Source organism: Artemia sp. Qi Xiang Cuo, chromosome 4 (assembly GCF_049724085.1).
Source record: "Artemia sp. Qi Xiang Cuo chromosome 4, ASM4972408v1, whole genome shotgun sequence".
In the NCBI taxonomy this organism is placed as follows: domain Eukaryota; kingdom Metazoa; phylum Arthropoda; class Branchiopoda; order Anostraca; family Artemiidae; genus Artemia; species Artemia sp. Qi Xiang Cuo.
In genome coordinates, this window is record NC_142797.1 from 27,959,637 (window position 1) to 27,973,992 (window position 14,356).

General features: G+C 34.1%; 1 protein-coding gene across 1 annotated transcript in view; it reads right to left on the reverse strand.

The window, feature by feature from the left end:
- Positions 1-314: 314 nt before the first annotated feature.
- The window catches only part of acj6 (abnormal chemosensory protein 6), a 42,562-nt gene continuing 28,520 nt past the window's right edge, over positions 315-14,356 (reverse strand). The window contains exons 4-6 of the mRNA XM_089087837.1: positions 8,516-8,749; positions 7,101-7,297; positions 315-686 (exon numbers count right to left, since the gene is read on the reverse strand). Coding sequence (XP_088943963.1) covers positions 347-686; positions 7,101-7,297; positions 8,516-8,749 — 771 coding nt within the window. The 3' untranslated portion in view covers positions 315-346. The remainder of the gene's footprint in view (positions 687-7,100; positions 7,298-8,515; positions 8,750-14,356) is intronic.

The window sequence follows — 14,356 nt, forward strand, 5'->3', positions numbered from 1 at the left end:
GCTGACATAAATCACTTCGATTGTCATAACAGAATTAAGATCAATTCATATTATCAATTGCAATCTGAATATTCCTTATATATATATATATATATATATATATATATATATATATATATATATATATATATATATATATATATATATATATATATATATATATATATATATATATATATATGTTTGCGATAGGTAAACATATCTTTAACAAATATTGACCATGAAACACCTGTTCAGAGATCAAGGTCAGCATAAAAGAACCATTCAGAAAAAAAAGATTACATATTCAGGTTCCGAACTGACAGCCCTTAAGTAGGAATGTGAAGCCACGGTATAACTAAATTAATCAACAGTGCTGTGCAGCAAATTTCATTCTTTTTTGCTTCTGTCTCTGATTACAAAACCACACTCTTACAACATTCTTTTTCAAATCTAGTTTTTCAGCAATTGCTGCTATTTTTTCACCACTTGGTCTTGGTTGTACACTGAAATAGGCTTCAAGAGAACGTTTTTCTGGCGCTGCTATACTTGTCCTCTTTCTTTTCTTCTCTGTAGATGGTAGCACTGAAGGAGCGTCTGGATTACGCCTCCGATCTCGGGCTTGGGCCTCCGCTTCCTCTAGCCATGTTTGAAGAACCGGCTTTAACGCTATCATGTTATTGTGAGATAGTGTCAACGACTCAAAACTGAAAATATTATATTCAGTCAGCATATAAAAGAAAAAACAAGTATTAGTAGATGCTAAGAAAAAATAACTGAGATTGCCACCCACTGTTGGAATAACAGTCCCACATAAATAAAAGGGAAGTGGTTCAGGGAGAACAACAGAAAGTCTATAGCCATTCTGTTTATCGTCAAATTGCCTATTTCCAAGAGCTTTGTACTGCTGTTTAAGAATTAGGGAATAAGCCTGGCTCCCGTAGCTCCTCCCCAAATAGCACCCTGGTTCCCAGTGACCAGTCTCGGATCATTCTCTCGGATAGGAGTTAGTCACTAATTACCATAGCCCTGAGGACAGAAGTATTAGTAAACAAATTTACTTCCTAATCTATAATGTTTCTAAGGTTAGAATCCTGCGAAAATAATGGAGCATTACATAAAATAAATAAGTTTGGTTGATTTTTTTTTTAGATGGCTGTTGCAGCAATACGAAAAGAAAAATTTGGCCACATTCCAAATCACAATTCTGTAAAACTTTTTTAGTATTAAGAATTTTGCTACAAGGTTTTGAGCCAATTTAGGAAATATAATAATTTACTAATAATTTTGCATAAAAAAGGGTCCCTTGTAAGAATCTTTATTGATTCAGGCATTTCTAAGACCAACAAGAAAAATTGTCCGATACATTTACCCTTGTTACAAAACTCGAACTTGTGAAGATATTAACTTTGAAATCAATTTAGCATGACAATTATGTCCTGAGATGATGAAGAAATATACTAAATTAAAAAAAATACTTGAAAAATTGCCACTGGCATGGGCTTTGTTGAAAGGCTTTGCTTGTAGTTTTATATATGCTTCGAACTCACTTATGCTTTTTTTGGATTTGTAGCACTAGTGGCCACTTATATATATATATATATATATATATATATATATATATATATATATATATATATATATATATATATATATATATATATATATATATATATATATATATATATATATATATATGCATACATAAATATATATAAATTTCTTCATCTATAAAAAATATTCATTATATAACTACAATTTCAATTTTCAAAATTTTCCTGGAACGGCAAAGTCTATAATAAGAACTTGTGAACACACCAGTCACTTGGTGTGTATGTTGGTCCCCGGGTGAAAGCTGTAACTATTTACCAGAGAACTTTGGGTTCAACTTCCAGGGCAGCAACAATAGTTTAGAACGATTTTCTTTGTTTAGCAGAGCTTATTAAAAATGAAAACAGTGGCGTCAATTCACAAGAATTTAGGGGGGGGGGTGTTGTATTTTCCAAATCAAGGGGGAGAAGTTGTTTCGTGTCTTTTCAATTTTTTCACTGAGAATACAAAAAGAGGTATTTTTCATTGGTAATATCCCAAAAAAGATATTTTTCAGAATCTAGAGGGGGGGGGAAAGAAGTCTGGGGATGACAACTAGCCCATGTGCATCACATCTAATTGACGCCACTCGCTGACAGCCACGGTTTTTGTTTGTGATTTTACATGTACGGTACTTTGGGTTCAGTTGCACTTGTCTGATGTTCAGTGCTGGTGGCCAATTTGCATGTTACTTATATATAATCTTTTTTTAACGTAGAGAAGATATCCTGTGGTTAATTATCATGTCTACTTATATATAAAAATATAGACAATATTATTGTGGCTCTATAGTATATTTAATTCACAATTGTTTTTGTCAGGGCTCCGGAGAAGAAGGCAATGCTATTAAACGTAAAACCAAGTATGGTAGCTAGATTAATGTAAATTAATCAATCTCATATAATAGATTCTTTGTAGAAACTTTCATTGAGCGTTGACTTTTTCGTCAATTTTATTGACGATCATTATATACCAAATACTAAACAATCATATTATTATTATTATTTATTTTTTATTACGAGTAAGAACACAGTTAGATGCTAAATGAATCTTAGTAATACAAACTTTATATGTTCTTCTTAAATTTCAAGCAGTTAGTTTTGTGTGGTCATTTTAGAGAATAGGTCCTCAAACTGATAATGGTTAATAGGTAATAATACACAGATTAACCCAAGGAGGGGAAGGGTGAGATATCCGAAGGTGACAACTGTAATTAATACTATTTCTACTACTATTACTAAAAACTCGCTGCAGCACCAAGCCACCTGAGGCCAACACAGCTACGCAAGTTCCTCCTCCATCCCAATGTATTCAGAGCCTCCCTCTTTACACCATCCCCAGAATTTCCTTGTAAATATTTGTAATTTATTATTTTAAAATTACCCATCAAACATTATAGCATAATAGCTAGCGGAGTATTAGAAAAAGCGGAAATAGAGTTCAGAGTTCACAGTTTATATATTCATCAGTATCTGGAATAGACCTGGAAAATGGAGGAACACGAGATGAAAATTAGCATATTTCAGCATATTTGACAAAACATGCGAAACATTTTTAAGCCTCTCCCCCCCTCCCCATCTACTAAAATACAATATTTTTAGACCTTTTTTAAGCATCAAAAGAAACCGTAACAGTATTTCTATTGCTTTCTGCCATTTTGTGGCAAAAAAACAACAACAATTCTGGCCTAAGAGGGTAAAAACCCTGTTGATCGAAATTGCAAGACCCTCGTCGATTTAAAATTAATAACAGGGTATTCATATTGTCTCCCAGTTTAAAAATCACAATGGTACTCGGTATTGCTCGTCCCCCAAAAATAGATGTAATCCAGACAAAATAAAATATTATTAAAGACAATTATTTTTAAGCTTAATTTTACTCAGTTGATTCATTCGAGATTTCATTTATTTATGTTCATTAACGTGTAGTTACACTCAACTATTAATAAGGAGTCGGTCAGTAATTATTTCCCCAAGTGGCGTGTGGAGGGGTGTGTACTACGTAAGAGACATAATGACAATAGGTTGGCAGTTTCTCCTTGATTATGGACAAATTTTGAATGTAAGGTAAAACAGTCAATTCACTTAATTGATGGGTAAGGGGTCAGTCACATTGCACAGATGGGTGAGGGGAGTAACCTCTCAGCAAAATGTATTAAAAAAAATTCAGACCCCTCCCCCTTCTATATTGGGAGGCATATCTTAAGGATTAAAATGAACTTGCACATAAAAAGCAGGGGATGAAAGGGTTAGCAGCCTCTTTAACCCATTAACACCCAAGATCAGTTATCGGTAAAATTTTGTGGTGCTTGCTTTAGTGCAGTAAAATAGGGTTCTAACTTAAAGATGTGTGGTGCCAAATATATTTTCGCACGAACGGCGTAACCATGGTGCTATGTTCCCATGTGTTAATGTTGGGCGGTAATGTTGTCTTTGGAACTGAGGGAAATATATGGATACATATCTTTTGTCATGTTTATTGAAAATTAGTATAAAAGACGAATCTAAGTTAGGCATGAAATTGCTCGTACCACCGTTGCAAGTGAAGTTTGACGGAGCACTCTCTGCACTCTAGCCGCGCATTTTTTTTTTTTTTGCATACTTGGCATCGACCCTGCTTCTCTGCTGTCACCTGTACATGAGCGGTTAATTCCTTAGGGTAGATCCGCAGAGATCCTGAGCTCCCACCATGAAATGGACGGTAGGTTTCGTTGTCAAAAAGACCCTGAACCACTTTACGGAGGAATTCAAGCTGTGAAATCTTTCCAGCCATGTCACCATCATGCAAGCGACGGTAGAACCGCCAAGCTGCGACCATGAGCGTGCAAAGAAGATTTTGGTCTTTGATCCAATACCACTTTTTTCCTCGCAAAATTAGTCTGTATGCCGACCAATCATTAACAACTAGGTCAACACCTCTCATTCCCTGATTATAATTTATAATAAAGCGTGGCTGTCCAATTGGAACATCTTTGCGCTCCACCACTGAGTATCTTTTTGCCTGATGCAGCAGTTCTATGGAGTTATAGTTGGTTGCTACACAAATTGCTTTGCTATCTTTGCACTTGACAGCCAAAACCACTCCATCTGACCTGTAGTCATAATAACCACGTTCCTTCTTTTCCATAACTTTGGCTTCTTCGAGACAACATCCCTTCAAGCAATTTTCACGCACAGTGCCTACGGCACGAAATCCTTGCGGGTTAAGCTGTGTGAGCTGTGTATCAAAGAAGGCTTCGTGATGGGCTTCTTTTTCAACAACAGGCAATTGGTTTGTGACCACCCGTGTATCTAGGGGTGTTGCTGGCTGTTGCTCACCTCTCCCACAGTAAAGATCGATTTTGTAGGGATATCTGTGAGAACAAACTAGCACCCATTCTTTGTATCCAAATCGAATCGGTTTTCCTCGGATAAACATTTTGCAGCTGTGAAGAACAAAGAAAGGTGTCATTTGTTCGCCCACGGAAAGTTCTAACAGAACGTTCCATATTGCTGAAGTTTCGTGTTCAAGGCATTTACAAGTGGCCTCACTTTAGCCATCTTTTCGCTTTCCTAGAGTTCATTATTATTTGCAAAGTGCAGGTTCTTCTTTATTTTCAATATTTATTGCGGCTCATGACTTGCCCAGCTATAGCAATGACTAGGTTGCCTGACCTGGACCAGTACAATCTCTCACTGGGAAGGCGATGATATCCTGATAGTAGCACAGTTTCCTAAAAATTCTCAAGTTCTTCAAAGTTCAATGTGAAGCTGATGTCACCATTCTGAGAAGCATGTCGTGTTGTTTACCGTATGATCATAGCACGAACTGTTTTGTCGTAGAACTGACAAAAAACCTCGAATTCAGACATGGTTATCATATGACCGACCTTGTCTCCCAGTCTAGGTAGTGATTCTGATGGAAGATCTCCAGACTGTGTTCTCTTTTTCCATTTTGGCATATCCCTTTGTTTTTTTCTCCTAGGTCCAGAATTTTTGGAGGCGAGTTTTGAAGACTGTCCTTGCGATACTGTTGAGGCTGTTTTTCTACGACGGCTTAGTGGGACGTCGTCTAAATCATCAGCACCCAAAGTAGAAGTGGCAGGAAGATCGGATGGATTATCTCCAGCTACATCGTCTGTTACGGAAGTATGAGTGATGTCAAGCTGTATCGTCCCTGCAACATCACTTGGAAGATCATTCAAAGACTCTGTGTTGTCCTCGTCTCCTTCTTCTTCGTCACTAACTACCCGCACAACAGGGGGAATTATGACCATATTAATCTCCTCCTCGTCATCAATTAGTTCATCTAGTATAGCTACAGCTTCTTTCACAGATACGCAACGTTTGGGAGCCAACTGCAAAATAAAATATACCTTTAGTTGCAGATCCGTAAAAAATTTTGTGGGGCCAATACACCCAACATTCCCAATAGGGAACAGTTTTAGTTATCCGATACTGTGTCCTTACTCTGTGGTTATTTTAATATGAGCGCTCCAAAGATTCTAAGGTCGTTAAGTACAGAGTTCTAAAACACCAAAACAAGATATTTCAAGCACTCATTTTTGCTGGCATTTCGCCCGCAACTGCTAGTTCCCAAAAACTGACTTTTAACTAGATTTTAGAAAATCCTGAAAACTCACCTGATTCCAATTCAAGAGACAGAAAATTCGAGGAAGTTTCTGGTTAGCCTTAGATTTCTATGGAAAGTTCAAAACTTGCCCGAGCTGCTACCTTGTGGGAAAAAAAAATTCGAAATGAGACGTTCCCATTTGGGAACGTTGAGCGCTAATGGGTCAAGACACTCCTGGATATAGGCCAAAAAGAGATATAAATTAAGTAAAAGAAATAAGTTCCTTTCAACTGAAAGTAAAGAGAGTCGTTAAAACATAAACCAAGCAGAAATTATGCTTTATGTACAAAGTCTACAACTTCCTTTAATGCTTCAATGCTTTATGTTTTAATGCTCCTTTAATGCTTTATAAATTTAATGCATTAACCTTGTTTCTCCACAAACTTAAAGGCTTTAATAAAAAAGTGCTTTGTATTTTCATATTAGAAAACAATCCCTTGCATCACCTGGAAACATTAAAAGGTAAAACCTTTTTTCTTCAAAAAACAGCTTCAGTATTAGTATTGAGTCCACAAAATCTGCTAATGTTATTTTGCCTCAATTTGCTTTCGACAAACTGAGAGTTCTCATATTCTTTGAGCATACAGCGACACAACATAAAATATAAACTTTTCTAAAAGGTCAATCCAACTAATTATGCTCAAAGAAATTCATTTTAACTTTTTTATGTTAAATTTAAATACCTATTTGTATTAATTTCTTATTCAAGTAGAAAGAAATTTCAACATCTTCAAATAAATAAAAAAATCAATATTTTTAATTTTATGTATAATTTCTTATGAGTTTTATTTTACGTGTACCTAAATCTATGAGGTAGTAGTGACACTTAAAATTTATTTCAGGTACATCATATGCAGAAGGTAAAATCCTACATTTAGATTAATAATTTAGCTATATATTTGATTTTCTTTTTACCGTACCGACAAATAGTAGACTGCGATAAGGCCCCTACACCTGGGAGGCGCAGGTTTGCCAAGGCTTTTCCAACATCCGCTTGAGTTACTCCTAATTTTATTCTTCTTTGTTTGAATTTTTCTGCAAATTGTTCAAGTTCTCGCGGATCTGTTTCTGCAATTCCTGTAGTACAGTTCAAAGGTAAATGTGTCATATGAGGAGGCTGAAAGAGAAAAAGATATTTTGAAATATTTTTCGTGTGACACAAAATAATACTAAAATAAAAAATGTATATTCTTTATGTGGAGTGGTATCAGAATATGTGCCTGAATTCATATCATTGATTGCATTGTAGTTTGTACTTCAATTTTTCACCTCGCACAGTTCTTTTCACATGAAGAAACCTTAACATTGTCCTCATCTCCATTCTTCTTTCGTATATATATAAATATATATATATATATATATATATATATATATATATATATATATATATATATATATATATATATATATATATATATATATATATATATATATATATATATATATATTTATATACCCTACCGGGGATAACGGCGGGAGCCCTTGCACAGTTACGGAGCAGGCTTGTATATACAGATTATTGTTGTCGCTTGTGTTCTAACCGAGGCTGCTGTCCCAGTAAAGCAGCAAGTTAATTTACAGCATTATCTGCTTCTCGAATTTTCATATAACTTTTGGCAGAGTTGTTTGTGTCTCGCAATATTTCCTTATAGAGATCCATTAGGTTGCGAGAAAACCCATAATTTAAAGAATGTACAAGGCGTTCTTCAACATTATCATCGGGGTCTAAAAAGTGCGTTGTAAAGAGACCGCGTTGTTCGTCTAACCTGATATTCCTTTATTCTAACCTGATATATAATAATTTTGCCAGTTTATTTTTACGAAAAAAAACATTATTAGCTTTTTTAAGAAATGAACATACTTATTTTGGATTCTCTCTTTCTCTCCCTCTCTCTCTCCATTTTTTGTGAAGGATTTTAGTCAACTACGTAATCTCTTGTTTCTAAGTCTATGGTTTTAATTTTTTTTTTTTCAAGTGATACTTTTTCATTTGTGCTGAGAACGTCAATCTGATTATACAGGTAAACTATACGCAATATGTCTTAATTCTTTAATCGTCATTTTCCCTGAAGTTCTGTTTGGCAGTTACTTGAGCTCCTTATTTTCTGAATTAAGTTTCATATCTAAAAATGCGGCCGATTAGTGACAGTAATCCCGTTAAAGTATATTGATTATGTGGTCTATTAGAAAAAGCTTAATAATAAATAAGAGAAGGATATTAAAGCTTAAAACGAACCAAACTTGCCGTGAAAGAAATGTCAAGTACAGATTATACAGAAACTACACCGAACCAAAAAAAAACCTCAAGCTTCTAAAAATGAAGGATTATTCTTACCTGATATGCAGGATGAGCAGAGCTTATGAAATTATGATGACTAGTTGTATATTGGCTTGTGGCAGTGCAAAAAGTTGGTGGCATCATCATCGTTGAGTACGGTGGATAGTGACTTGGTAAATGAGGTTGAGGAGGAGAAGGTAGATTAACCATATGATTTGATTCACTCAATGCCGCCACTCCTGTTGACATATCTTGAAGCATTTCAAGCGCATCAACCGTTCCGCCAGTAAGCTACATACCATTTATAATAATTTAATAATAATATATATATATATATATATATATATATATATATATATATATATATATATATATATATATATATATATATATATATATATATATATATATATATATATATATATATATATATATATATATATATATATATATATATATATATTAATTAGTTGACTAATTAACAATTTATTAGAATAGATTATATTAGTAAGTTTATTAATTAATAATTTGTTTATTAAAACATATTAATTAGTTTATAATATGAAAACATAATAAAAATAATATGTAATAAACTAATATATCATATAATCAAACAGTTCGTGGTAACGAACTGTAAGTAAGGAGTGACCCGGCTCAATAATAACCGAAATTCGAAAAAACGGTATTTTGATACCAATAGATATATCAAAAGAATCGGAATTTTATGCTGATTTTAAATATATAAGTTTTATTAAATTTAGTCTTACCCATCAAAGGTTACGAGCCTCAGAAAATTTGCCAGATTTTTGAAAAAAGGGAAAACACCCCTTAAAATTGATGATCTTAATGAAAATCACACCATCAAATTCAGCGCATCAGAAAACCTCACTGTAGAGGTTTCAAGCTCTTATCTTTAAAAATGTGGAATTTTGTACTTTTTGCCAGAAGAAAGATCACAGATGCGTGTTTATTTGTTCGCTTTAACCCAGTAGGCCTAGTCCATCGGAAGAGGGCTCATTCTAACGGTAATTAAAATATCTAGTGCCCTTTTTAAGTGACAAAAAAATTGGAGGGCAACTAGGCCCCCTCCCATACCACTTTTTTCCCAAAATCCTCCGATCAAAATTCTGAGATTTTATTCAGCATGGTTGAAAGGCCTAATCACTATGTCTTTGGAGAAAAAATGACCCTCCACAGCCCCTGAGGAAAGGTCTTTAAGCTATAAAATTTGCCCATTGTTTACTATAGTATTTGTTATTGGAAAGTATGCCTACATTTTTCAGGTGTGAGGACGAATTTTTTGCTGGGGGGACTTTGCACGGGAAGAATTTTCCATTGAGAGGTAGTTTTCCGGGGGGAGAACATTTCAGGGGAAATTGTATATTAAGGGAATTTACCAGAATTCTTATTCGACATTTCTTTGTGTTTCTTGCTTTTTCTTTAATGACTCAATTTTACGCGTGGATGTATTAAGGATAATTGTGCGGGATAAACATGTTAGATAAAAAAAATCAGGTGCTTAAATATCTCGGAATTACCCAAGAAATGAAATTAGGTCAAACCTTAGCGTAAAGAGCGAGGCGTTGAGGGGGGACCGCCCCTTTCATATACGAAATAATTTCTGTTCGTTTTAAGTTTTAATGTCGCTCCTTATTTTAAGTTAAAAAAACTTGTTTTTTATTTGATTTCTGAATGTTTTTGAATTAATTGATTTTGGCTCACCGTACATGAATAATTAAAAAAATTGTATATTAATTTACGTCTTTTTGGCTAAATGGCTTTCTCGAAATTCTGTTCTGAGATAACTTACGTAACGAACTTCGATATTCGTATGTTCTTATTACATATATTAGGGAGTTCGCGCCCCTAGTCAATACCTCACTTTTTGGGCTAAAATTCAAATTTTTGTTTAATCACAAACTCCTGAATCACAAAGACCGGTTAATTAGAATAAATTAGAATAGAATAGAATTTTGATAAATCGTTTAGTATTTTATCCAAAAAACTTGAGGAACGAAAAAATGAGATAGAAGAATTACCTTCGGGAATTGAACTGGAATCTATATTAAATTTAGTCAAAATAACTAGCAGATATACTAACTATTTCAAGTTTAGAGATAATTTTTACCATCAAATTAGGGGTTTAGCAATGGGAGGGTCTTTAAGTCCGTTGTTAGCAAACATTTATGCAGAGTATGTTGAAAAGTTAGCTATAGATACATATTTTTTTAAACCTAAATTTTGGGGCAGATATATGGATGATATTTTAATTATTTGGAACTACAGGGAATCAGAAATTGAAAGTTTCTTGGAACATTTAAATATTTTGGGAGGAGAGTTAATTTTTACAATTGAAAAGGAAACAGATAATAAGTTACCGTTTCTAGATATTTTGATCCATAGAAATAATAATGAACTAGCATTTTCAATTTACCGTAAACCCACTAGTAACAACCGTTATTTGTCTTTCACATCAAATCACCCGATCCAAGTAAAAAAGGGTGTGGTTATTTCTTTAGTGGATAGGGTATTAAAATTAACATCACCAGGATACATAAGAAATTAACTAATTTTTATTAAGTATATTCTAATAGGTAATTGCGATCCGGAAAAAATTATTTCTCAAATAATTTAAAAGAGTAAAAAAAAGTTGACGGAGCTAAAAATATTATAAGAAGATGGGTCAAATCAAGAAACAAATTACATAACTTTTCCTTTTGTACCAATTTTATCACACAAATTAAGAAGAGAATTAAAAAAAAATAATATAAATACATCATTTAAATCAGGACATAATATAAGCTCGTTGTTAAATAAAGGGAAAGACAAGACACCGAGACATTTGCAAAAGGGAGTATACAAAATTCCATGTTCTTGTGGAAAATTTTATGTGGGTAGAACGCAACAAACTTTAGAAAATAGGCTAGAACAACACAAGATTGCAATAGATTACGCTCTAAAACAAAACAAAACACCAGAAACGTTTGAGTCAGCGGCTGCAGAACATCTTTATAATTTTCCTCATCACAGTATTTTATTTGATCAAAAAAAAATAGTATATACGTGGGTAGGACTTTTACAAAGCTTCAGGGAAATTATAGAAATAAAAATGATATTATATTGGGGTACTAGCATAAATAGAGATGAAGGGGAAATTGGGATCAATTCAATTTATAATAATTTAATTAAAATGCAGGCAAGATATTCAATCAATACTGATTTTAATAATATTTCTGAAACGAAAGATGACCTTGCGAACAAAGGTCAGAATGGGTTAAATGATGAGAAAAGTAAACGAACTGCAGCTAAGCTTGCAACAAAACGAATCCATTCAATTTATAATTCATAAAATGGTTGATGAACTTGTGAAATTTAATTAAGGGTTATGGACAGGGGGGTTAGTTGACCTTCTATTGTTTTGGTCTAAGTATAAATATATTCTTCATTTTTGATAGATTTCAATTTATATACTGGGAGGAGGCGAGTAGAATCAATATAGACATTCAGTACATGGAAGTGTTTATTTAATATATTTCCATTTATATACTGAGAGGAGGCCAGTTGAAAGACATTCAGTGCATGGAAGTGTTTAATTAATATGTGAGTTTTGTTCTTATTTATTTATATTTTTCTTTCTGTTTTGCTTTTTGTTCTCTTTATGTGTTTAGTATGTTTTATTGTAATGTAATTTAAGTTGTTTTTTTTTTGCTTTATTTATTTATTTTTTTTTTCAGTTTAGAAATGCTCCCGGATGTGGGGCCGAAAAATTAGGAGATTTTGTTCATAATTAATTGTTTTGTAGTTCACTGCTTGTTAGAAAATTAAAACCCGTTTTTCGTGTTTAAAATTTTTTTTTTTTTTTTAATGGAAAAGCAGTGTGGTCTAAGAAATTATTTAAAAATAGAAGTAGAGATGCATTATTGAGTCGTGACCCCACACCATATATGGGCATAGCCTCCCTATTCAGAGTTCAGAGTGACCACACTAATCTCGGATATTATTAAACCAGTCTATTTTTCAAGTTAAGTAATTTATCAGTTAGTAATAACAATCTGACAAATTTACAGAGATATCTAGTCCTTCTTTATGTTCATCAATTAAATAATTGACCTTCAAGTATTATACATTTTTCTAACTTGGAGAAAAGCCCTCAAACAAAGAACTACAAATATAAATTGGACATACGATACAAAATAAGGCAAAAATCAAACATAGTTTTCTGAACAGTATAGGCATTTACTCTGTGATAAAAGTAACAGGAGAGACGTAGGCAGAAGGGGGTTGAGAGAGGTGTCTGCAAGAGCCGTGGTATCCACTGGGGTTGCCCCTTAAAGTACGGGGAGAAGGTAGTCAGCCTCAACGCTTCACTATCTTCTCTCATAAGTGAATGTTTGATTTTAATGTGGATTTACTTAGTTTTTGTTGACAAATATTTTGTTGGGCTGTGAAAGTGGGGGGACTAAAAAAAGCCCCCTTGCGGGCAAGTCCGTGTTTTATGACTTTAATTTATTATCTCCTTATGATTATAACTAATTTTGCTGAAAGTGAAAAAAATTATTTTGAATCCGTTACTGAAGAGTGTAACTAGAGCACAAAGAGATTGAATAAAATTGGAGTTTATCGTAATAGCGTGTGTTGTCTTCTAGACACATGAAGATTTTATAAAGGCAAAGCAAATCCGTCATACTGAGTTGAATAGTACGACTCGTATTGTTATCTACTCTAAAGATGCAGAGAATATCATTGAAATATGAAAAATTATAGTTCCAGTGGAGAAAAATAATGTGAGAATGCCCAAATTTGTCATCTTTAACCCCTGCTCAGTTCCGGTCATCGAAGATGCGGTGAATGCAACAGTTACTGCGAAAGTAAATGAACTCTCTCGGAAGCTTGATAATTTTTTGGCCACCCAGTCCGCACCAGCCACCAGTATTTTCACAAGCAGTCGTAGTACACCTGAAACGTCCAAGCCCAGAAACTCTACCTAGTCTGTCGTCTTGAAAAATCCCCCTAAGAAGCTCAATGGCCCAAATGACCGGAAAGCTTTTATAAACAGTTTCTGTGAAAATACAAATGACATTAGTGAACTTTGCACATCTGCTCACGAATGGAAGTTAGTGGTCAGGTCGAAAGCTGCAGCAGCGAAAATCGTTGAGAAAGCAAAATCTTCCAACTCCTATCTCAAAATTACTGTTCGAGAACCCCTGCACATAGCTGTGCTTCAAAATATCCCTGATGATCTAAACTGTGAAGGACAAAATATCTACTTCCGAATAGTACGAAGACTGATCAGTGTGGAAAATCACGTTCTTGCAAAGTGTATTTTAACACTCTTAGTGAGCTCCAACACTTTCTGAGTGTTTCGATGATTATCGGCTACGAGCATCTACCTGCTGATCCGTGTAAGTTTTTGCCAAGACGATGCTATAACTTTCAAAAAATCGGTCATCTTGCTTCCCAGTATACGGCTGAACCTGTATGCTCTAGATGAGCCTCAAGTGAACATCGTTCTACGCGAGATGAAACATGCAGACAGCCAACATTCTGCGTTGAATGCCAAATCGGCAGTCACACGTGTTACAGTGTAAGATATCCCAAAAAGAGTAATCCACAAAAGACATGAAATCTGAAGCTTATGCAGTTAAATGTTTATCGTGGAACATTAATGGCTCGTTCACGAATAAAATTCCGATCTTAGATGATGTTTTTGAGCAAAATGAAGTTGTCTGTTTACAAGAACATTTCGTCACAAGCCGCAGTAAAAGTATTCTTAGTTTTAATAGTTCAGTATCGGTCTATTCAGTTTCAGCGAAGCAGCTAAGTGGAAAAGGGCGACCATCCGGTGGTATTGCCACTTTTGTTCGTTCGACTCTAAGATCTAGTGTATTTGAAGTCAAT